This window comes from Triticum aestivum, chromosome 1D (genome assembly GCF_018294505.1).
Source record: "Triticum aestivum cultivar Chinese Spring chromosome 1D, IWGSC CS RefSeq v2.1, whole genome shotgun sequence".
Lineage (NCBI taxonomy): Eukaryota > Viridiplantae > Streptophyta > Magnoliopsida > Poales > Poaceae > Triticum > Triticum aestivum.
Window position 1 is genome coordinate 280,011,981 of NC_057796.1, and position 25,501 is coordinate 280,037,481.

The 25,501-nt window shown below is 41.5% G+C and overlaps 1 protein-coding gene across 1 annotated transcript; it reads right to left on the bottom strand.

Annotated features, from left to right (window-relative positions):
- Positions 1 to 1,187: 1,187 nt before the first annotated feature.
- Positions 1,188 to 17,933, bottom strand: LOC123181468 (dnaJ homolog subfamily C GRV2). Its single transcript, XM_044593727.1, has 22 exons — positions 17,156 to 17,933; positions 15,967 to 16,200; positions 15,794 to 15,881; positions 14,667 to 14,875; positions 14,315 to 14,416; positions 14,170 to 14,232; positions 10,966 to 13,161; positions 10,303 to 10,665; positions 10,063 to 10,203; positions 9,219 to 9,611; positions 8,619 to 9,110; positions 7,791 to 8,014; positions 7,352 to 7,696; positions 6,847 to 7,141; positions 5,476 to 5,922; positions 5,047 to 5,392; positions 4,332 to 4,675; positions 3,779 to 4,249; positions 3,246 to 3,370; positions 2,393 to 2,516; positions 1,859 to 1,927; positions 1,188 to 1,726 (listed from the first exon to the last, which is right to left on the bottom strand). Exons 1-22 carry the CDS (start codon positions 17,591 to 17,593, stop codon positions 1,502 to 1,504), a joined length of 7,734 nt encoding a protein of 2,577 aa, XP_044449662.1. The 5' UTR covers positions 17,594 to 17,933; the 3' UTR covers positions 1,188 to 1,501.
- Positions 17,934 to 25,501: the final 7,568 nt, after the last annotated feature.

Below are 25,501 nucleotides of genomic sequence, written 5' to 3' on the forward strand. Positions count from 1 at the left end.
ACTCACTTTATCTTTCAAGCTTTCTGCTATTATCGTGTTAGATGGTCTTAAGCCATATTTATTGTAATAAGTTCTCTTTGAAGACATTCGATGTAATAAGTGTGTGATTATTACTCTGTTATAAATCCTTCGAGTATTGTATGTGTCAGCATTACCGATCCAGGGATGACACTGAACCGTTTGAGATCGGATCGCTACACCATCACGCCGATCGCAATAAAGACACGCGTCGCAGCAGTGGACATCCATGCCATCCGGAGGCAAAGCTATGAGGAAGCGACAAAGTGCTTGTGCGCTGCGACGGTGTAGGTGGAGCGGGGGGAGGGGAATGGGGCAAGACACATGAAGAAGAGACGAGGTAGAGAAAGATAGAGAGAGGCGACTCGCACCGGGCCACATAGCCACGCAGCGAGAGAGTGAGGAGGCCGACGAAACAGTCGATCAGTCGGGCGATTGAAAAAACGAAATGAAAGGTAGATCCTTCTATCTTATATATTCAAAACAGGCAAAGACTGAAGACCAGTGGTCAATTACATGAGGCTTGTGATGTGCACCGTGGTGCAAAAGGGCCACAAGAGAAAGAAAGGAAGGCAGGGGCAAGAGGAACAACTTATATGCACTAAAACACGTAACGAAACTGCTCCACAGACTGACATCTCCTGGCCGACTTGCGGACGATCAAACAATCCAGCGGCCCTTGCAAAGTCAATCCTGCGCATGTGTGGCTGATTTAACCTGTCGTCTTAGAATCGTCCGGAAAGAATCGTGTGTATAGCAAGACTCAACATGTAAAACAGCGAGCTAATCAACACTCCAACTTATGTGCCCAAGCCAACAGAGTCCCTTATCTTCCACCTTGCGCTATGATCTGTCGCTCCAAAGCCTGAGCATTTCGGGCACATATGTACTGATGTAGGCAGCAGACCAGCGCTTGTTGAAAACTCATTCTGAGCGTGCCAAAGCGTGACAGCGCACGCAGCAACGACAATGTACCATTTGTGTGGAGAGGCTCGGTGGTGCAGCTGTGGGGAGGCTAGGTGGTGAGCCGCACGCCCCATGAAATCCATCTGATCAGTAGATATGCAAGCCACGGATGACAAATTGAGCTTCGCCCAGAGCAAGTGAGCAGGCAAGCATCTGAGAATCAAGTGACAAATAGTTTCGGTGGCTGGGCAAACATCAAAATGTGAGAGGCAAAAGAAATACCATGCAGCTCATTCCTCTTATGTGAAAAGGACAATGTATTGGCATGGCATGAAGCCGAAACGAATCGATGCAATCATTTCCATCCCGGATTTTTTCTATGGACAGGTGAAACTCACAAAAAGGAGTGCTTTTACATGTACAAGAAACGCACACGACACCCGACCTCTGTAACAGAAAAAACTGTACATGCTATGTACTTGCAATCCACCTGCAGTCGCTCTGAAGAGCTAACCAACTCCAAAATGTTCACGCCATCGTCAAGAAGCTGAGATCAGCGTGTTTTTCAACTTGTGCGCTACGAATGCCGCCGCCCGCTGGCAGGATTTACAGGACCAGTCGATGGAGGAGGAGAAGACGATGGTAGACGGACCAGGGCGGGTTGAGACGAGGGCGCCGCCGTGAGGGCATAGGTGAGCCTTGAAGATGAGCTCTCAATAAGCCCTGCAACTCCGGCAGCAGAAGTTTGTGCGTTGGATGGAAGAAACAGGTCATGTTTCTGGTCTTTGTAAGCGCTCCATACCTGCGAAAGACAGAAAAAAGATCTTAATTAACTAACTAGAGTTCTTGTTTACTGCCGAGTGAGTCGCTTCATCAATGATCTACTCCTGCAATTTCATGAGCTAATATGAGCCGTAGAGTTCTATAGACTCACATCAGAAGAATTAAGGATTTCTCGAACTTTAGCACAGTGAGCGCCTTCCGTTGCAAAAGCATGAAGTACCTGTTTAGATAAAACAAAACGAAAAACAAGTACATCAAATATTATCAACAAAACACAAGCCGTAGAGGCTATTCAAGTATGAAGAAATTGAATTTTCAAACGACTCGAACCTAAAATGCATAAATACCACAACGAGGCCTTGACAGGATCCAAGGATTGCACCCTCTTATATCATGCTTTAACTACTCAATAGTCACGAGACTAATGCTCTAAAGACTTGACGACACGAAATGTAGTTCAGCCAATTCTTTGGGTAAACACTTGATTTATTTTCAGGTCAAATATTTCAGGGCAATCTTAAACTCATACCACCCAGTACCCAAAACAAGCAAAATGGAAGATGCACTTTGGACATCAGCTCCCTAGAGACTGTCTATGATCAAACCAATTCTCTTTTGATTGCATCTAACTGCTCAGTGCAATAGCAAGATTTAGCTAAAATGCTACCCAGAATATGATGCTTACCTCCACTGCTAGTACACGCCCAATTGAAGCCTCTGATTCATTCCACTTCATTTGGTTACAGAGTCCCTGCCTTCCACCAGCTCGCCAGTCAAGAATGCCAAGGAGCACATCAACAAGACCAACCCTATTTTGATTCGTAGTAAATACAGAGCAAAAAATAATTATTATTGAGCTGTTTTCACTGAAAAGCAGTAGCTCTACCACTGCAGTGACTAACAAGATGAAGCAAGTAGACACTGGTAGTGGTAGGTCCTGGTTAGGATTCATTTTCATTCAAAAAAAGTCTCAATATATTGCAAATGATGGTCATTTAGACAAAAGGTGTATTCCAAAGTCTAACCAGAAGAAAAACGATACAAGTTAATATGTTTTAGTTCTGTAAAATGTCAAAAAATAATGGGGTAAAGGCAGATGCTGAGATGCTGCAGAATACCTAGTTTTCCAATCAGAAAAAAATAGCTATATTGAATAAGTTTTGATCAGAAAGGTTTTCAACATAAATGGAACCCACTAAATGCAAATGTTTCATAAATTACCAGGTGCATCCTTTAAAGTTGCATATTCACGCAAGTCTGCCCTCTAACAATATATAGCATCAAAGCATTCAATAGTGATTGTTGAAGGCCACTTCAAATTTGCGAAATTAAATGATACTCCCTCCGTAAAGAAATATAAGAGCGTTTAGATCACTACTTTAGTGATCTAAACGCTCCTCCGTAAAGAAATATAAGAGCGTTCAGATCACTACTTTAGTGATCTAAACGCTCTTACATTTCTTTACGGAGGGAGTATTTGGGAAATGGAATATTCTATTCTATATTTAAAGACCTATAGCTAAACTGGAGCAGCTTACTTTAACCCTTGTGCAACAAGCGCGTCTCTAGCTCGATTACCAGCGCCAACAACACGCTTTAGTGTCTCTAATGCCAGTATACTTCCACCTTGCCATCCAATTGCTTTCATAAGCAGTGCAACAACCTGCAAGGTAGTTCAAGAAATAGATCACGATGGGCCCTTAGATGCCATTTATGAAAAGATGTGCTACGCCAATCATATTGGATTTCCTCTTCTGGCTTCTCCCCCCATAAGTTCTACAGAATATACTTTCAAACTATAAAGGCAAACATCTTGTAAATTTAAGAGATAAATAGTTATTATTGAAGTGACGCCAGAAAAGGAATTTTCAGTCATAATTTCTTTAAACACCAAGGTTCACACTGAACTTAGTATTATCAAGCTTTGTCACCAAACGTTTTCAGATGAAGTCAAATTACATTAGTGGCCATGCCGCTGTATCAGCAAAAAAGATGCTACAAAAAAGTTCAATATGCAATGTTCCCCTCAAGAGTCATAACAAACACAAATAAGTTCATTATAATTTAATACCTGAGGAGTTCCTGCACTTGTTGCCGCCATAGCTTCAGCACAAGTGGTGCTAGACGCCAGCTGATGTAGTACTCGCAAACAACTAAGGCGAACCCTCTCTTGTGGAGTCTGCACAGTGGTCTCAGGGACACCATCAGAGTTATCGTGCTCAATAGGTTCTGCTTGCGCTCTACTTGTGTCCTGTCCAGATGCCATAGTCTCCCTTCTTCCCTCATAAGCCATAGCTGCAACTAGCTTTGGAACATAACCTAGGTAACCAACATGGTCTGCAAGTGCCGGATGAACACGCAACAAAGAAACAAGTGCGGCAGAAAGCAGCAAAGGAAGTTCTGGATCAACTGCATTTGCTTCATAGTGGGTAGCAGCAACTGAAGAAACATACTGATCTAGGAGCCCTTCAAGGAATCTTTTAGGGTTTCTCAGTGGAAACTTGGGATCCTTTAGGAAAAGTCTCACATATATTCCACCAACCTGAAATTTGCACAGCATGATAATACCTAAGCCAATGTTATGAAATGCAGATACCAGAATGATTCTAGAACAAGCACTATACCTGTGGTTCATCCTTCATTACATGTTGGCCAGATGGTTGTTCCGGCACATCCCAATCAACAAGACGTCCTTTCATCTGCTCTTGGTAAAGGTCTGCCGCCATGGTAGACAGCTGCGCAGAAAGAGAAGCTGCCATTGCAGGTGTCCATACAAGTTCAGGAGTTTCTGTTGTCTGTTCAAGAGATGAAACAACAGCTTCACCAGGTCCATCTCTAATTGCAGAAACCAAACCATCGGGCAAGAATCTAGCAAGTGTGATGGCCACCCTGGGACCATGCATCGGCTGCCCAGCGAGTTTGCCCAATAAGGATGCAGCTGCAGCTCTTTGCTGCATAGGGATTTCCTCTACATGATATAAACTAAGTGAGTAATATGTTGTGCATAATTAGATCTCTAAACTAGTGGTAGTTAAACATGAAAAAACCAATGTGAACGGTAATAAGTTAAAAATAGAACAAAGTTTGATAAACACATAGGAAACTTAAAGGTGGTGGATCAGTGCAAGATACTGGTGAGAAGTTCACACTACATTTTAAAAAATCGATTAATTAAACATACTATTGCTCATCAAATAACAGCTGGTGCCAACAAAACAGCAAGAGCATGAAGAATGTGAAACGTGTAAAATACACATTAGTTTCTGAAATAGCAACAACACCATAGCCTCATATAAATATCTAAATGTAGCAAAAAAATGCCAACATAGAGATTGTCACCTTGAAGGGGTAACATAAGTTCGAGAATGTACACTACACCACCATGCTTGGCAGCAGCCCAGGCCAACTCTGGCGTGCTGGCCAAAGAATAGAGGACAGCAAGCGCCCCATCCCTACAAGAAGGATTGCAGTGTAGTATCTGAAATAGCAAAATGAGACTCGTCCTTTCTGCGACCATGGCCTCCAAACAAGGAGCATGCTTTGTCAAGAGAGAAAGAACACTTAAACAAATTTGTGGAATATTGCTTTCAGGAGGAACAGGCAGCGCAAGGCATTCAAATAGAGGTGTCAATCGTTCCTTGGAAGCAAAAACAGCAGCCAAGCCTGGATTACTTGTCAGAAGATTCTGTAGCAAAAAAGAATGAAAAAAAGAGTCAGAAAATGAGCAGCATACACAGAAAACTTGAGAAACCTGTTCTAAAAGAGTACCTGAAGCGATGTTAACCCACTTCTGAGGTTTGTAATAACTTCACAATCTCCGCCAGTTTCATATTTACCGCCTTTTTCAAATGAATTATCCTCTTTTCCTTCATTAGTTGAATCACTGGCTCCACCATTTTCAGTAGATGTATCAATAACCGAATCATGTTCATGCGTCATATTTTCCTCCGAATTTATGGAATTCCACTTTTGCACTAGACCTGCTATAAACTTAAGAAGAGCAATGCAAAATCCTTCCTGATCACTTATTTCATAATCTGGTTGATTGTTGTAAACTCTCAAGTAGACATCACCAACATTCAATTCTTTTGACAAAGCTTCATAGTTGAAAGACTCTGATTCTGTCAAATCGTACGAACCATCGGGACCTTGGCTAGTTCGCTGCTGATCTACAAATTTGAGGAGCTCTCCTCTGGTTGAAGAATTCCATATGATCTACAGCAAGAAAAAGTTCTTAAGCTATAAAAATCAAGTCTACACATACAACTAAACAGTAGTAGATTGTCGTATAATAATCTCTGAAACGTGTTCATGAAAAGCAGCTTGCAATTGCTCACTTAAAGCAACAAAATATGTAAATTAGTGAAGCCATCATCAGATATATATAGAACCAAACTGTAGTAGATTTTTGGAAAGTTACTCCTTCCATTAGTAATTAGATTACCTTTCATAGTCTCCAAGATGCAATTTTGGCCACTACTTTCCATACGAATATTTTAGTACAAACTATCAAATTGTCATATTATGGAAATAATTTTCATGACATTTATAATATTGTTTTTACTTAACCAATCTAAAAAATATTACAAGTTAAATGTAGAGAAGTTTAACAGCATACACTCAAGGAAGTCGTCCATTTGCGAACTGGCGTAGTACATAAGTAGTGAAATACTCCCTCCGTTCACAAATATTAAATATTCTAACTTTTTTTCTGAATTGGATGTATATATACACGTTTTAGTGGGTTTGGTCACTCATTTCAGTCCGTATGTAGTCCATGTTGAAATATCTAAAACATCTTATATTTTTGAACGGAGTTAGTAGTTTATAATTGCTCCCTATGAAGCAATTGCATGGTTGATTAAATAAACAACAGCATCACTACTCAGAGTGTGCTTCTGTTTATACCCGTAGAGAACATCACTTCCATAGCTAATTAATATCAAGTCGGGACTAGAGACTAAGTAAGACTATGAAACTGCTCTTGCTACATCCTTGAAGCTAGATCCACTGTCATGGAATTCACTAAGTCCAGTGAGGTGTATGCACGTGTGCATGGATTATGTGCCAGTAATAATAATAGTAAAGTAGTAAGCTTAGCAAATTGCCTAATATACAATTGAACAGAGAACCTATTACCTCTGGTGACTCCAAGTTTGAATTCAGATTTGATAATAGATCTTTGGGTGGCCGGTTTCTCAGCATGTCAGCAAGCTTGGGAGTAAGAAGTGCTCTTAATGTATTGAAAGCAGGAAAGTTAGATGGGCTTGATATTCCGTCACCACCAAGACCACAAAGCTTTGACAAAGCCTGAGCTGCATGTACTGCATGAAGATTTTTGGCAATCTGCACCCTTGCCCCAACACCATGTGATTCATTTGTCTCATTCTCTTCTGCTGTTGAATCGTATTGAAGCAGTAAGGGCAAGACAAACCTGCAAAAACATTTGAATTGATATGTCACTGCTATGGCTTCACATTACCTACTTTTTTGCTAATGTATATGTCAATTTGATTCAGTCAAGTATAATATGTACAGAATTCGTTCAGTACTAACTCCATGTTACTATAGCTTCTTTTCTTTTAGAGAGAGGAGGGAATCATCATATTATAATAGCAATAGCAAAAAGATGGCAGGGCAGTACCATAAAAAGCCAGCGGCAAGCAGAGCATTTTGCAGTTCAGATGAAACTGAAACATTAGCAGCTGTCTGCAGAGCAGCATCCACAGCCGATGGAACAAATTCAAGTTCTGTACAGTGCACAATGTCCTCAACAAGGCCAGCAAACGTAAGAATCTCAACTCTTCCTGACTCAAACAGGCTGAGCGCTGAAAATGTGTGCATTATATTGGTGACTATTTTAGCCGCTGGTTCATGTGCCGGAGTTGTGGGCTGAACGATGCACATGCAACGTGAAAGCAGTGTTGCCAACAACGGGATACCGCTGTCTCGTATAAGCTCTTCTCCATTTAGTGAAGATGATGAACATCTGGCAGCAGATGAGAAGAACATGAGAGGCAATGAAAATAAACAGTTTCTGGAAAAATATATAAACATAGCTAAACTAAGTTTTTTTAGCTTACGTCAGCCAAATCAGCTCTGAAGCGGCTATCAAAAGAGGGGCTCTATCAGATGAAAGGAAATTGCTATCATCCTTGTCTACAGTAACTGCATTTAGCAACATAGGATAGCCAGCATATTTGAATGGTTCCAAGACATGTCCATATCTCTTGTACAAGATACACTGTGCCTTAAGTAAGAGTATCAGCCTCCAGAGCTGTGGTCCCTGCAATCCTTGCATACTTGCCTGCATGCATAGATATTACATTCACAGTAAATATCTTTAAAAGGGCTCGATGTCAATAGTCAAACACTGTGGGAATAATCTTAACAGTACTCAATATTTCCTCACATGTTCCCTTTTGCCTTACTCCAATTTGTAGGGCGAATGTTACAAGGTGGAAAATGATTTGTGAAGTGCACAGAAGAAATCTGCTCATACAGTTACCCCAATAAAAGAAAAGGACGGACCAAATAAGAATAAGAAACAAAAAGAGAAGGCAAAACATGGAGAACAGCTTAATCAAATTCAACAAGCAAATGCTTTTCCATACACAATTATAATTTAGATTTAGAGATCTTCCACAGGAGAAAACTTAAAGCTAAGAAAAAAAGAAGCATCTACTTCCTAAGAAAGGATAACCTGAGATTTACTACACTCATTTTATGTTGCTAGCAATCCTCCTCGAAAAATTACTCTATACTAAAAATGATCCAGTTATAACTCCATATAACTAACCCGTCTATCATTTTATTTATGGTGCCTCCAATTTAATTAATTAATTTAACTATAAGAAATCAAGCATACCAAAGGTGGCATGGTGTCAACAGTCATAGAAACAATGGAATACCTGCAATCGCTCGTAAGCCTTTTGCACAGCAACAAACTTTTCTCTTCCCTCAGGGTTCTTGTCTGGGTGGTATTTTATTGCCAGCTTCCGGTATTGGCGCTTAAGCTTCTCTTCGTCGATGTTTTCAATATTTTTTGCCAAACTGGCCAGATTTAACTCGGATGACTTTTTGCTACTACCCTTCTCGCCAATTACAAGATCATCGAGAGTAATCTCCAGTATCTTGCAGGCTTCTTCTTCAGACAAATCCATTGGACGGCGAGTTAACTCTTCACGCCACATTGCCAGTAGTGACTGCAAAAACTCTACGTGTTCAACAATGGGCCAGTTAGGAAACCTGATTTCATCACATAGGTTCCGAAGGTAGTAACGATGGCACCACATCTCATCTTTCAGATTCGGGTAGGTCACAGGTGGCATAGGAGCATAATCATACAATGAATGGCAATGTTGAGCCAATTTCTGAGAAAAATCACCGAGATGCTGCAGAACCTAAGAAAACAAGTAGAACGCAAAAAAGTATTTGAAAGTAAGATTAAAATCCAGAAATTTCAAAGCAAATGTCTTAAAAAATAGCAATGAAGGCTACAGGCAAAATACCTGGCGGATAAGATGTTCTGCCCTCATTTTGTGGGTCCATATAATCTCTGGTGTGTCAGAATCAGACACCATTGCGGCAGCAAAAGCAGAAGGACCACTACGTTCTAAGACATACAGCAGTGATTCTGGGAGCAGTCCACCTAGTACACTGCGCTTTGCCAAAGGCAATGATGAAGATACTGCAGCCTCTTCACCGCCATGAAAGGCTTGATGAGTATGCGTGGCCGAAAAAAGTTGTGCGATTGATAGAAGGTTTGAACCAGGGTATGCCAATGCAAAGTAAAAGGCACCAGTACTATATAATCGAATCATAGCTTTGGGGTTTCTTGTGACAATAGCCTTAAGAAAAGAGGCAGATACTTCAACAATGCTTGGTTCCCCAGTAAGCATGGCCTATATATAATTTCAAAATGTTTTGTTTCATCAGTGTTTGATTGATAAAATGATTCCAGAAGTCATGAAAAATAAGTCAACAGAATAACTGAAGAGTTAAATCAATTTATCACAATATAAGCATGAGGTTTACTGGTACGACAACAGCTTATCATAAAAACAAATGCTAGATCAGTAACGGTGATAACCACGCTAACAGGTTAACTAGGGATTTATAGTCTGCTGGCATGTTCTGGGATTGTTACTTCATCTGCACACTTCGCTGTTTAGATTATGTTTATCAAACATGTTCCTATCTGTATCCTAGTTGCGGATTAAGGGGTATGTTAGTATTTTATGGGAATAAATTCCCCATATCATGCACCTGTATGATCAACAGTATAAACAGGATAGCTACAAAGTAGTATCCACTGATTATAGAAAAACAAAGCAAACTTAAGCTAAAAAACACCTGAGCAACATGAGGAAGGCATCTTGGACTTGACAATATACGTTTCACCCTAGGAGTTGGGGTCACTATCTCTCCCGCATCATCAAGATCAGAATGTGCAGATGCCATACTATGCAATATAGACAAGGCAGCATCCGCAATCTGCGTACAGAAATACATTTTCATGAATCAACGACGGTACAGAAAAATTGCATGTGGGCCGCATGAGTGCACATGATCATAAAGCTGCAGACTGAATACCTGACTAGAAGTCAGAACAGGTGTCCTAACAGAAAGTGCCCAACGCAGCTCTCGAATGTCACGTAATCTTTTCCAGTCAGACATACTGGAGGCCCAACATTTTGTTGTCCAATCAATTGACTTCTTTGACCACAGCCTTCTAATAGCATCCTTTTCAAGTGGACCAACTTTTGTACCATCGTTGTCAATATACATCCACTCTTTTGAAGGCTCCATAAATGCGGTTGATGCAATGAGATTAGACTGTAGAGGAATAGCTGTCCGCTCAGATGCTTCATGAGCAACAGTTAACAAATCAACAGCCAAAACACAGCCTCCAACAAGAACACATGCTTCAACATTTGAAAGGTCATTCATGAAGGCCTACAAAAAGAGGGGAAACCAAAGAAGTGAAATTTATCAGCATGGAAAAGACGCGCCACATCAGCAAATAACCTATTGATAATTGATCTTGATAAGATTGTATAAAATTATTGCCCACGTTCACTGTTCTACGGGTATCTAAAGGTATTATGGATGATACTGATGTGGCCAGGAAAACTCCATGTGAATAAAGCTCATTGATGTTTTCATATCTAGTGCATCTTATGTAATCTTACCAGATGATAAGATGGGAAAGAAAAAACAAAACTAAAGGGGAGGTCATGGTGTAGCACAACCAACCTTTAACAGAAGTAGCAATCGGTGTCTTAAAGCCCTATCATCTGTTCTGTCTAAGAGAACTGTAATATGTGCTGTGCCATCAAAAGGCCCAATAACTTTGTAATGTTGCTCATAAACTATAGCCATTGCCCTTGAACAAAGCTCTCTTACTGAGGAACCTCCACCCCCACCAAACCCATCCAACCTTCCCATGTCACACCAATCATCAGACGAACCCAGTTCATCAGGAACTGCACCATCCACAGTTAGACCAACATCCGCATCACACAAGAAACGATGGTACAGAGCTCTAAAAAAAGCAACAGGGTCACGTAGTGGAAAATCCTGTGCTCGGTAATTACTTCCACTTTCAAGCAGCAACCGTAAGTAATATTGCCCAACACAGACTTCTTTAGACAAGCTAGGGTAGCTGACAAAAAATTCAGCATAGTTCCATGAAATTCGCGGTAAGGTGTCACTACCACCATCATCCTCACTTACCGAACTTCCAGGGTCAATATCATCGGTTCTTTCTTTCTCAACATCAAGGTTATGAACTTCAGTTTGCAACGCTTCCCTTAATTCTTGCCTTGTGCGTTCATTCCATATCAAATCTGCTCTATTGTGATCTAGACCAAATGCTCTCCAAAATCCAAACCAATTACATAGTAGCCTGCCAGATCCCACAGGAGTGTTTTCCACCACAATCTGTGCAGGTACTGAGAAATCTGAATGTGAGGACTCAATAAGGTCACCATTAGCAGTGGGGTCCACTGAATAAGTGTGTGAATCCAGCTGTGGTGTTCCAAGTTGATGATTTTCAGAAACAGACTGAGGTACAGCACCATGTGGAACTGCATGAGAAGGGTCAATACTCATAGCAGGAGAAGGGGTGTGGACGGTTGAGTACTGGCCGGCATGCCTCTGATTGACATCTGCTCCTCCATAAGGACCCACACTGGTGTGCCTGAAGAAATCTGCATCATCAACACTATTGGGGGGCATTCCTTGTTCTGGTGTTTCCATGTTCTTACCACCAAGAGCCCTCCTCTGCTGAAGTATCCGCTTCTGCCTTCTGCTTAGCGGTACTTCGTCATACTGGTTCTGAGAATCTTCATCTGACCTCGTATGAAGATAAGCAACAAGTCCAGGAGGAAGTATTCTGGACAGCAAATCCAGCGCAGGTTGATAAGAATCGGCCCACAGAGCAACAAGCTGCCGACTAACATCACGCCGCTCACCGGCAGGGAAGAAGAAAGCATTTAACAAATGCCTCAGAAGCGCACCATCCTTCAAGGCAGCATCACGCATAGACTCTGCTGCTATTGCATCTTCCTCAGCGATTGTACGCATAATAACTGAAATGGTCTCTCTTACACTTTCAGCAGGGTGCGCAAATAAGGCAAACAACCGACGGCGCAAACCAGCAACTTGACGTAGTAACTCAACAAATGTAGCATGTTGGGTTGTTTCACCATGGGGATCACAAAGCATAGCTTCAAGGATTTCCACAACAGACAGAGAAAGTAATGGTGAAACTGATAATGGCTTCAATCTGCTAACAAGGACTGGAACATAGATCGGTTGTGCAAACAGTACAGACTTTGCATGCATGTAGGTAGCATGGGATTCTCCCCTCGTATCCATCAACATCGATGTATCACCAGGACCACCACCAATTAGCATAGCCACAAGCCCAGCAGCCTCAGCTGCCACTCCCTCTGAGCCATTCCTAAGCAAACCCATTATTCTCCCAACAGCAACAGGAAATGCCATCACATGTGATGACACACTTCTTGATGTAAGTAGCCTCCGTAAGCATGCAACGAACCCCATTATTGTTGCTGCTGCTTTTGGTGATGGAGGCGGAAGAGGTGGAGCATCAGCAGGAAGATTTTGCGGGGTGGCTGGAAGAAGACTAATTAAAGCCATTAGGACCACCTCAGGCACTTCAATATTGATGGGCACTCCGGTATATGGTATACATGCATTAAACTCCCTTATTCTACGCCATAATCTGATTTTTGCTCCCGGAACAGTGTCAGATGAAGCTACAGCCTCTTTCGCGACCACAGCTAAATGTTTTACGTACATGTTAGCAGCTTCCATATCAACAGTAGCATTTTGAGGTATCTGAAGATGGGCAACCCCACAAGGTGGATCTATACGATGACCAGGCATAGTCAACCTTGGCAGCACTGGAATTGCACATTGCCTCTGCAAGCAACAAGGAGATTAAAATAAAGAGAATGCTTGGACGCAGAGATCAAGGTGAGCATAGTAGACAAACACATGCAAGACGAACATCAACTGATAAGAAAGGAAGGCTGAATTGTACTATGCATTCTAAGCATGTGGTAGTGATCTATGCTAGAGGAGTATAACTGTAGAAGAAACTCATGTCATGGGCACGAGAAAAAGATAAATCAATTTAGTACAGAACAGAGCTACATGACAGTTGAATTGCTTTAATGTTGACCAAGTAGTTATGCAGTCCTCAGAGTGATTTCTTTCATGTAACACCACCACATTAGGTGATCAGTAACTATACACGACATGTGAACTTACACTGTGTGTGAACTTACACTGTGCTTGTGAGATTAAGTGTATATGTAATGGGGCCAGGTGTGGTACATATCCATGCGTTTTGTTTCACTGCACTTCTAGTGCCTAGAAAGCACTTTGGTGTTTACACTCAGTAATTGCTAAGCTGTATATTGTGAATATGTAACACGTACACACGAAGAAACTGTACTCTTCATACAGCTAATCAGGCACGACTGGAGATAGTGACTTGGAAAAAAAAGGGCAGCCCAGTGCATGTAGCTCCCGCTTGCGCAGGGTCCGGGGAAGGGTCCGACCACTCTGGGTCTTTTGTACACAGCCTTTCCCTGCATTTCTGCAAGAGGCTGTTCCCAGGACTTGAACCCGTGACCACATGGTCACAAGGGAACAGCTTTAGCACTGCGCCAAGGCTCCCCTTCAGATAGTGACTTGGAACCGCAAACTAAATTCTAACCAGGATGTATGTCTCTATTTTCATTGGAAAGTATTGACTTAGATGAGCAAAAAGTACAAGTCACTTCAAGCTTGCTAAGGACCGTAAATCTGAGTATTGGAATATATCAGGGTAGAACTAGTACAATTTTCCACCTCCACAAAACATTATATCAACTCTGTTAACCTCAAGTGGTGCAAAGTCGAGAAAGATCAAAGAAGTGATACCTGGGTTTGTAAAACATCAACAACTGTTGCAATTAAATTATCACGGGACGTACTTGCATATACCTGAGTGAGAAACAGAAGACAATTAGAAGGCGTTCCTGGCATTGGGCTTAGAGGCTATTATATTATATTGCATACTACTTACATGAATCGGGCAACCATCATTGAATTCGAATGCAAACATCTGCGGCTCTTCTGCAAATCGTACAAGGGCACTTACTGCTGATAGAGGCCGGACAATAGTAGCCTGGAAAGATAAGATACAGGGCAACCAAGTAAGAAGCCTACCACACCAAAGTCATAGCAGAAAGAAAGAACAAGCAATCTAATAGAAACATATCCACAATTGATGTAAGTGCCCTTAGACCTTGTACTCAAGACTACCATTTATTGAAAGCTGATTTGCCAATGGCAGCATACTTGCAGCATGTGCATATGCTATCAAAAGTTTCAGTGTGAATGATTTATACAAAAATAAAAAATAAAAAAATGGCTACCTCATAATTCTCAGGGCGCCTTTCCACAAGTGATGTGTTTGTAAGAACGAGCTGCCGAGAAACAGAATCACCCTGTTCTCCAAGTCCTCCCCGTGGTCCAACACCCAAACTCAAGCTCTCAATACAGGCAGTGCCATGTGCAGCAGGACGTAATCTTATTACTGACCATTCTCCATGCCGAGTTTCAGCAGCTCCAACTGCCTCATTAGCTAAAATGAAAATCAAGTGAGATGATAGCCACAGGGAACACAGAGAACATCAGTTCAAGTTTTACTCCTTTGTTGCATGAGGCAGATGTAGATTTGATGACATTGTAGATAAACTTGAAACTAATACATGAGATAGATGTGAATTTTATGTACCAATCTGAAACTTGGTGCTATTTCGCTGAGTCTGTTTGTTTTATATTGATATTGAAGCTGTATACTGAAAAAATGTATTGAAAACTTTATATAAGCATTAATATGTGCAGCCTCATCATCATAAACAATAAAAGGGCAGCCCGGTGCATGTAGCTCCCGCTTGCGCAGGGTCCGGGGAAGGGTCCGACCACTTTGGGTCTATTGTACACAGCCTTTCCCTACATTTCTGTAAGAGGCTGTTTCCAGGACTTGAACCCGTGACCTCATGGTTGTTACAGTATATGTGGATTGCACTAGCCCTTTCCATCAGTTCGGACTTTCGGTTGCGTTGGCTAGTGCATGAAGCTTAACATGGTATCGGAGCTATGGTCTTGAGTTCAAGTCCTGATTTTCGCAATTTTTTAAAAAAAAATTGCTTATAGCCCCCCTTTGTGTCCACGCAGAGGCCTCTTGAGTCATACGTGAGTTTCGCGTGCCGTCGCTCTCTTTCAGTTGCACGTGTTGACTTGTCTTCCCCGTCACACGTGAGAGGGGGTGTTACAGTATATGTGGATTGCACTAGCCCTTCACATCAGTTCGGACTTTTGGTTGCGTTGGCTAGTGCATGAAGCTTAACAATGGTCACAAGGCAGCAGCTTTACCACTGCGCCAAAGGCTCCCCTTCCCTCATCATCATAAACAATAGTCACCTAAAAATCTACTCAATATCCCCAACAAAACGGCAGCACAAGTAAAATTCATCATCACCAGATATACAATATTCACCTCTCCTTGCTATGAAGTCAGCAGCTGTCATTGACTGAGAATTGTCAATGGAGAGTGATAGTCCAATTGCTGACTTGGCAGTTTTTGTCTGAAAGATAACTGGCATTAGAATGCTACATCAACTTGTAACAGGCAATGAAACAACTAACAAAGAAGAATACAAAAAGGCATACCAAAGATGATATAATCAGAGTGTTTGTACTGCCTGATGCAGCCATAAATGCTTTCGACTTCCTTCCATAAAGGGGGCATAGCACAAACCCTCCGCCTTCAGCGCTCCTCCTCCCATAATTATCCCCCAAGAGCAAGATAGCAGGAGAATCCATATCTCTAAAGTCCAAGCACCAGCGTAGATTACCAGAGTGTACTTCAAGGAGCTCAATTCCCAATGAAGTGACCTTAATTTTCTACATAATGTTTTTCAATGCCAGTAACCAAGATATCATCAGATGTTAAACAGCTGATGATTTAAAACAGTAGATTCATCTGAAACAGCATGGTGTAAGTAAATTACAGTAGAGGTACTCTACAATCAGCTGCCCGTCTAACAATTCATCAACTGAGTGCAGTAATGTTCATTTATTATTAACTACTTAAATGCTTGGTATTAGCATTGCGGTCTTGCGGCACAATTTGAAAACTGAGTGATTTAGTTTTCAGCCATTTATTGTAGCACGGTTTGAAAATTGGTGTTCATTTGTTAATTTTGTCCATAAATAGAGAGATAACCAATTGCGTGAAAAAATACTACTACCTCTGTACCAAAATATAAGACGTTTTTGTAGGCTAAACTAGCCTACAAAAATGTCTTATATCTTGATACGGAGAGAGAATTATACAAGTATGCTACACTATTTTTAATGCCCCTTCAATTAGTAGCTTTGTAAACTAAGTTCGGCACCAAAAAGATGGAAGTATGGCACGATCCGAAGACCATTTATTTTTTTACATCCCTTCAATTTGTAGCTTTGTAAACTAAGTAAGCCCCATGCCAAAAAAAATGACCACATAACAATCTGAGAATCAGCAAGGATTTTGCCGCCGGGATTAACAACAACTAGCTAACTATTTGACTTCAGTACAGGCATATAAGATAACCCTCTTCTCAATTCCACCTCATTTGGCTAACTGGACAATTCTTTGGCTAGTTACCTGATGCAGCCCTTTAAATATGAAGTTTCAGTAATGCAGTTATCAGTACCATATACCCCAAAACTAAGTTGGATTGGGCATGAAAGCATCGACTGATGACCGTGTAGGTATTATATTCCAACCTAGTATTATTCAGAATAGTAGCACGGCTGGATAGTGCTCGGGAGAGAAGATAAGAAAGGCGCGATGGGGCAAGGGCGGAGAACTTACGAAGGGTGCCCACTCTTGGGTGCGGCGGCGGAGGTGGAGGACGGGGAACTCGACAACCGGGTGCACGGGGCGCAGGCGGTGGAGCTCGGTGAGGATCCCGGCGCGGAGCGGCGAGGAGAAGCGCATGGCCTTGAACTTGCCCTTGCCGTCAGAGCGGACGCTGAGCGAGAATTCGGCGGCGCCGTTGGGGTCGGGCGCCGCGCGGTCGAAGTCTGCGGCGAAGTCGTAGGAGTTGGTGACGGCGAGCGTGGTCGGGTCGAGCGTGACGACGCCCGAGGCGGCGATGCAGAGGATCCGGCGGTACCTCCCCCGCCACGAGTGCTTGACGACGAAGTACCTGGCGAGGTACTCGGGCTCCTCGGTGACGGCGGAGGAGGAGGCGTCGGCCCCGGCGTTGGCCGGCGGGGCCGCGGCGGTGTGGCGGCTGGCGAAGTCCATGTTCTCTAGGAGGCTGCGGCGGCGGGCATTAGGGTTCCGCCAGGGGAGCGGGAGCTGGAAGAAGGGGGAGCGCGGCGCCGCCGGAGAGTGGCGGGAGTGATTCGCCCCCAGCGCGGCCGATCTGGGCGACGAGATCCCCCCACCCGGCGATCCTGTCCAGGGTGGCCCGCGGGTACGCCGATCGCCGGAGACCGGTAGGGTGGTCGGAGATTGAGAATTTCGCTGTCTTCTCGTCGGCGTCCGATTGATTTCGTTGATTTGGTTTTGGCTTTTGTGTATTAGTTTTGTGCTTTTGTTGAGAGAAGCTGTACCACCTTCCGATCTCGGTTTTTCCACGGCTGTGGTGAAATCGTCGTGGTATCGTATCGTGGCAGGGAAGTGGAGCTGGCTCGACTCAGCCCCGCGAAGACAGGTTCACTCCATCATCGTCAACTTGTCATAAAATCAAATCAAATTATTTTTCTTCTCTTCTTAGAAACAATCAATTTCTATGAAATCACTCCCGCCCCTAGTAGTAGATAGAGTAGAAAATAAAAGGAATTCATCAGTTGTGAAAGTTCATCATGACATACAAGTTGATGGTTCCAGATGCATGTTATTATAAGTTTTAATGTAGATGACTCATCAAAGAAAATCCAGTTGTTCTGTAAATATGCCCTGAAGGCAATAATATTTGTATTATTTATTTTTGAGTTTATAATTAAGTGTTTATATTCTATGTTATGACTGTTATGGTTCTTGAATATGTAATACAGAAGAAAATTGATAAGCACGTGCAGAGTCATATGATTTGAATGGAACTAACCCGGACTGACGTTGTTTTCAGCAGAACTACCGTGGTGTTGTTTTTTGTACAGAAATAAAAGTTGTTGGAATGGGCTGAAACTTTTTGACGGTTTTTTTGGAACAAAATAGACCCCCGAAGCTTTGTAGGACGACCAGAAGAGCCACGACGGCCCACTCACCACCTGGGCGCACCCGGGGGTGATGGTGCCCGAGTGCCTCGTGGGCCCACTTAGCCCCTCTTCGCGTGATTCCAACTCTGAAAATTCCTATAAATACCAAAACTCTGGAAAGTTAACCTAGAACTTCGACTCCGCCGCCGCAAGCCTCTGTATCAAAGAGATCCCATCTGGAGCCCTACTCCGGCACCATGCCGGAGGGGAAAATCATCATCGGAGGCCATCTTCATCATCCCGACGGTCTCCATGACGAGGAGGGAGTAGTTCACTCTCGGGGCTTAGGGTATGTACCAGTAGCTATGTGTTTGATCTCTCTCTCTCGTGTTCTTGATTTGGCACGATCTTGATGTATCGCGAGCTTTGTTAATATGGTTGGATCATATGGTGTTTCTCCCTCTCTATCTTGTTGTGATAAATTGAATTTTTAACTTTGAGGTTTCACTATTATCGGACTGAATACTTTTTTTATTTGAGAACACTTGATGTATGTCTTGCATGTGGATACCCGTGGTGACAATGGGATGTTCTATTGATTCACTTGATATATGTTTTGGCAATCAACTTGCAGATTCCCGCGGTGACATTGGGGTAATCTATGCATACTGGTTGGTGCACGTTTTCGTCCTTCTTTCTCCGGTAGAAACCTTGGGGCACTCTTTGAAGTTCTTTGTGTTGGATTGAATATTATGAATCTGAAGTTGTTTGATGCATATCGTATAATCAACTCACGGATACTTGTGGTGACATTGGAGTATCTAGGTGACATTAGAGTTGGTTGATGTGTATCATATGGTGTTATTTTAGTACGGACTCTAGGGTTGTTTGTGACACTTATAGGGATGGCTCAATAGATTGATCGAAAAAGATAACTTTGAGGTGGTTTCGTACCCTACAACAATTTCATCTTATGTTCTCCGCTAGATAAGAACTATGGAGTGATTGTTTGTCGCACGTTGAGGGATTGTTATAGGATTCAATTATATTAGCACTGTTGAGAGATTGCACTAGTGAAAGTATAAACACTAGGCCTTATTTTCAAGCATTGCAATACCGTTTGTGCTTTGTTTTATCACTTGCTACCTTGCTATTTTATATTTTCAGATTACAAAAACCTATATCTACTATCCATACTACACTTGTGTCACCATCTCTTTGAAGGAAATATGCCCTATAGGCAATAATAAAGTTGTTATTTATATTTCCTTACATCATGATAAATGTTTATTATTCATGCTAGAATTGTATTAACCGGAAACTTAGTACATGTGTGAATACATAGACAAACAGAGTGTCACTAGTATGCATCTACTTTGACTAGCTCGTTGAATCAAAGATGGTTAAGTTTCCTAGCCATAGACATGTGTTGTCATTTGATGAACGGGATCACATCATCAGTGAATGATGTGATTGACTTGACCCATCCGTTAGCTTAGCACTATGATCGTTTAGTTTATTGCTATTGCTTTCTTCATGACTTATACATGTTCCTATGACTATGAGATTATGCAACTCCCGAATACCGGAGGAACACTTAGTGTGCTATCAAACGTCACAACGTAACTGGGTGATTATAAAGATGCTCTACAGGGTGTCTCCGATGGTGTTTGTTGGGTTGGCATAGATCGAGATTAGGATTTGTCACTCTGTGTTATGGAGAGGTATCTCTGGGCCCTCTCGGTAATGCACATCACTATAAGCCTTGCAAGCAATGTGACTAATGAGTTAGTTGCGGGATGATGCATTACGGAACGAGTAAAGAGGTGATATGTCTCCGTCGTATTTACTTTTCCAAACACTTTTGCCCTTGATTTGGACTCTAACTTGCATGATTTGAATGGAACTAACCCGGACTGACGCTGTTTTCAGCAGAATTTGCCATGGTGTTATTTATGTGCAGAAACAAAAGTTCTCAGAATGACCTGAAACTCCACGGAACATATTTTTGGAAAATATTAAAAATACTGGAAGAAGAATCCACGTCAGGGGGCCCACACCCTGTCCACAAGGGCGCGCCCCCCTGCCTCGTGGCCCCCCTGACGCTCCACCGACCTCAACTCCAACTCCATATATTCGTGTTCGGGGAGAAAAAAATCAGAGAGAAGGATTCATCGCGTTTTACGATACAGAGCCGCCGCCAAGCCCTAAAACCTCTTGGGAGGGCTGATCTGGAGTCCGTTCGGGGCTTCGGACAGGGGAATCCGTCGCCGTCATCATCATCAACCATCCTCCATCACCAATTTCATGATGCTCACCGCCGTGCGTGAGTAATTCCATCGTAGGCTTGCTGCACGGTGATGGGTTGGATGAGATTTATCATGTAATCGAGTTAGTTTTGTTAGGGTCTGATCCCTAGTATCCACTATGTTCTGAGATTGATGTTGCTATGACTTTGCTATGCTTAATGCTTGTCACTAGGGCCCGAGTGCCATGATTTCAGATCTGAACCTATTATATTTTCATGAATATATGTGAGTTCTTGATCCTATCTTGCAAGTCTATAGTCACCTACTATGTGTTATGATCCGGCAACCCCGAAGTGACAATAATCGGGACCACTCTCGGTGATGACCGTAGTTTGAGGAGTTCATGTATTCACCATGTGTTAATGCTTTGGTCCGATACTCTATTAAAAGGAGGCCTTAATATCCCTTAGTTTCCATTAGGACCCCGCTGCCACGGGAGGGTAGGACAAAAGATGTCATGCAAGTTCTTTTCCATAAGCACGTATGACTATATTCGGAATACATGCCTACATTACATTGATGAATTGGAGCTAGTTCTGTGTCACCCTATGTTATGACTGTTACATGATGAACCGCATCCGGCATAATTCTCCATCACTGATCCAATGCCTACGAGCTTTTCACATATTGTTCTTCGCTTATTTACTTTTTCCGTTGCTACTGTTACAATCACTACAAAACCCAAAAATATTACTTTTGCTATTGTTACCGTTACTTCCATATTACTTTGCTACTAAATACTTTGCTGCAGATATTAAGTTATCCAGGTGTGGTTGAATTGACAACTCAACTGCTAATACTTGAGAATATTCTTTGGCTCCCCTTGTGTCGAATCAATAAATTTGGGTTGAATACTCTACCCTCGAAAACTGTTGCGATCCCCTATACTTGTGGGTTATCAAGACTATTTTCTGGCGCCGTTGCCGGGGAGCATAGCTCTATTCTTTGAGTCACTTGGGATTTATATCTGCTGGTCACTATGAAGAACTTGAAAGACGCAAAAACAACAATTTATCCCTCAACTACGAGGGGAGGTAAGGAACTGCCATCTAGCTCTGCACTTGATTCACCTTCTGTTTTGAGTAAGCTTGCGACACCTAAACCTGCTTCTGCTATTCATTCTGATATGTCGCATGTTATTGATGATGCCACTTCTGCTATGCATGATACTACTGTGCCGCTTGGTGAATTTCTTGATGAACAACTTGCTAGGTCTAGAGAGAATGAAATTATTGAAACTGATAATATTGATGATAGTGATGATGAAGGCTCTCCTAATAAATATGAATTGCCTATTGTGCGTGAGGGCTATGTTATGGATGAAGAAACTAAAAGAGACTTTCTTTCTTGCAATGATAGAAGTGATCTTAAGAAATTATTAGCTAAGCTTAAACAAAAAACTCTGAATGCTAGAATGAAATATGATCCTGCTTATGCTACTTCACCTATCCGTGTTACTGATAAGGATTATGAATTCTCTGTTGATCCTGATATAATTACTTTGGTTGAATCTGATCCTTTTTATGACTATGAATCTGAAACTGTTGTGGCACATCTCACTAAATTAAATGATATAGCCACCCTGTTCACTAATGATGAGAAATCTCGCTACCTTTATATCCTTAAAATATTTCCGTTCTCATTAAAGGGTGATGCTAAGATATGGTTTAATTCTCTTCATCCTGCTTGTGTGCGTAGTCCCCAGGATATGATTTATTACTTCTCTGCTAAATATTTCCCTGCTCATAAGAAACAAGCTGCCTTAAGGGAAATATATAACTTTGTGCAAACTAAAGAAGAGAGTCTCCCACAAGCTTGGGGGAGGCTTCTCCAATTACTTAATGCTTTGCCTGATCATCCTCTTAAGAAAAATGAAATACTTGATATCTTTTATAATGGACTAACCGATGCTTCCAGAGATTACCTGGATAGTTGTGATGGTTCTGTTTTCAGGGAAAGAACACCGGATGAAGCTGAAATTCTATTGAATAATATGTTGACAAATGAAAATAATTGGACACTTCCTGAGCCAACTCCTAAGCCTATTCCTAAACCAACTCCGAAGAAAAGAGGTGTTCTATTTCTCAGTCCTGAAGATATGCAAGAGGCAAAGAAATCTATGAAAGAAAAAGGTATTAAAGCTGAAGATGTTAAGAATTTACCTCCTATTGAAGAAATACATGGTCTAAATTTACCGCCTGTTGAAGAAATATATGATCTTAATCCCTCACCTATTGAAGAAACACATGGTCTTGATAACCCGACACAGGTAGTAAAGGTAAATTCTCTCTATAGATATGATAAAGCTGAAATCCCTCCTACTAAGTTTGCTAGCCAATGTTTGGATGAATTTGATAACTTTATGGTTAAGCAAGAAGATTTTAATGCTTATTTTGGTAGACAATTAAAACAAAATGCTTATATGATTGAACACTTGAGTAATTACATGGCTAATGTTAAGGGTGAACTTAAACTCATTAGCAAACATGCTTCTATGGTCACCACTCAAGTATAACAAGTACTTAAAGCTCAAAATGATTTGCTCAATGAATTAAATAGTAAGAATAATGACTATGCTGTTAGAGTGGCTACTAGAACTGGTAAGATGACTCAGGAACCTTTGTATCCTGAAGGACATCCTAAGAGAATTGAACAAGATTCTCCGAGAAATAATATAGATGCACCTAGTCCTTCTAAAAGGAAGAAAAAGAAAAATGATAAGACTTTGCATGCTTCTAGTGAACCTATTGCTGAACCACCTGAGAATCCAAATGATATTTCTATTTCTGTTGCTGAAACACAATCTGGTAATGAACATGAGCCTAGTGATAACATTAATGAAGATGTTCATGATGATGCTCAACCTAGTAATGATAATGATGTAGAAATTGAACCTGCTGTTGATCTTGATAACCCACAGTCAAAGAATCAACGTTATGATAAGAGAGACTTTGTTGCTAGGAGGTAAAGAAAGGGAGCCATGGGTTCAGAGACCCATGCCTTTTCCTCCTAAACCATCCAAGAAAAAGGATGATGAGGATTTGAGCGCTTTGCTGAAATGATTAGACCTATCTTTTTGCATATGCGATTAACTGATATGCTTAAAATGAATCCTTATGCTAAGTATATGAAAGAAATTGTCACTAATAAAAGAAAGATACCGGAAGCTGAAATTTCCACCATGCTTGCTAATTATACTTTTAAGGGTGGAATACCAAAGAAACTTGGAGATCCAGGAGTACCTACTATACCATGCTCCATTAAAAGAAACTATGTTTAAACTGTTTTATGTGATCTTGGAGCCGGTGTTAGTGTTATGCCTCTCTCTTTATATCGTAGACTTGATTTGAATAAGTTGACACCTACTGAAATATCTTTGCAAATGGCTGATAATTCAACTGCTATACCTGTCGGTATTTGTGAGGATGTGCCTGTTGTGGTTGCAAACGTTACTGTTTTAACGGACTTTGTTATTCTTGATATTCCCGAGGACGATAGTATGTCTATTATTATTGGAAGACCTTTTTTGAATATTGCAGGGGCTGTTATTGATTGCAACAAAGGCAATGTCACTTTTCATGTTAATGGTAATGAGCATACGGTACACTTTCCGAGGAAACAACCTCAAGTTCACAGTATCAACTCTATTGGAAAAATTCCATCGATTATTTTTGGAGGTTTTGAATTTCCTCTTCCTACTGTCAAGAAGAAATATGATATTCTTATTATTGGGGATGTGCATATCCCCGTTGAGGTAACATAGTGTTATTCGAAATTTCTCCGGTTCCATGTTATTCAGAATGAGTTTGTTAACAAGACTTGATCAACCTTGTTAGTGGATTCCTTTTGATGAGCATGAGATGGATGAAACTAGAAGGCACAACCTTCTGTACCCTCTCTCTACTTTCTGTTATTTAGTTGAAATAAAGTAAAAATAGCATTTTCCTGTCTTTTTCTGAATTATCCGTGCAATATAAAAATACCCCAAAAATAAAAGTTCTCCAAATGCCCTGAAAATGGAATATGATTTTTCTGGAATATTGGACAATATCTGGCACTGAGAACACAGCAGGGGGAGCAAGCACCTGGCCACGAGGGTCCAGGGCGCGCCCCCTGCCTCGTGGGCCCACGGTGGCTCCCCTCCACTTATTCCTGCACCCACACACTTCTTCTTCCTCCCAAAAAAATCACCATCCAGCTCAAGCACGAGTTCTAGCTCATTTTGCTGCGATTTTCGATCTCCTTGCTCAAAGCACCTCTCACAAAACTACTTTGGGAGATTGTTCCTTGGTATGTGACTCCTCCATTGGTCCAATTAGTTTTTGTTCTAGTGCTTTATTCATTGCAAATTTGTGCTGCCTAGGTGACCATGTTCTTGAGCTTGCATGTCAAATTTATATGGTTCCAAGTAGTTCTAATGCATGATATAGTCTCTAGGCACTTGTAGGAGTAGTTGCTATCAATTTTGTTGAGCTTGGTTCACTTTTTGTGACACCCCGAGAATCATGCTACAGTAACTCTCTGTGATTAAGCTAATCATGTTGCTAAACAGGGCATGATCACATTTGGAATCACATTTCTTTTCAAACTCCTAATTCAAACTTCAATTAAAATTAAAGTGGAAAATAAAAGTTTTCAAAAATTTAAACAAAAATGTTCGATGGGTGCCAAATAATACACTGGTAATTATGGTGGAGAAAACA

What these genes read in the sequence shown, in the direction of transcription:
- LOC123181468 (XM_044593727.1), bottom strand. Translation starts at nt 17,593, where the DNA reads ATGGACTTCGCCAGCCGCCACACCGCCGCGGCCCCGCCGGCCAACGCC. An exon ending in TCAGAGCTGATTTGGCTGAC is followed by an intron (nt 7,697 to 7,790) that starts GTAAGCTAAAAA and finishes ATCTGCTGCCAG; the next exon opens with ATGTTCATCATCTTCACTAA. An exon ending in CTTGTTGCACAAGGGTTAAA is followed by an intron (nt 2,517 to 3,245) that starts GTAAGCTGCTCC and finishes GAATCAAAATAG; the next exon opens with GGTTGGTCTTGTTGATGTGC.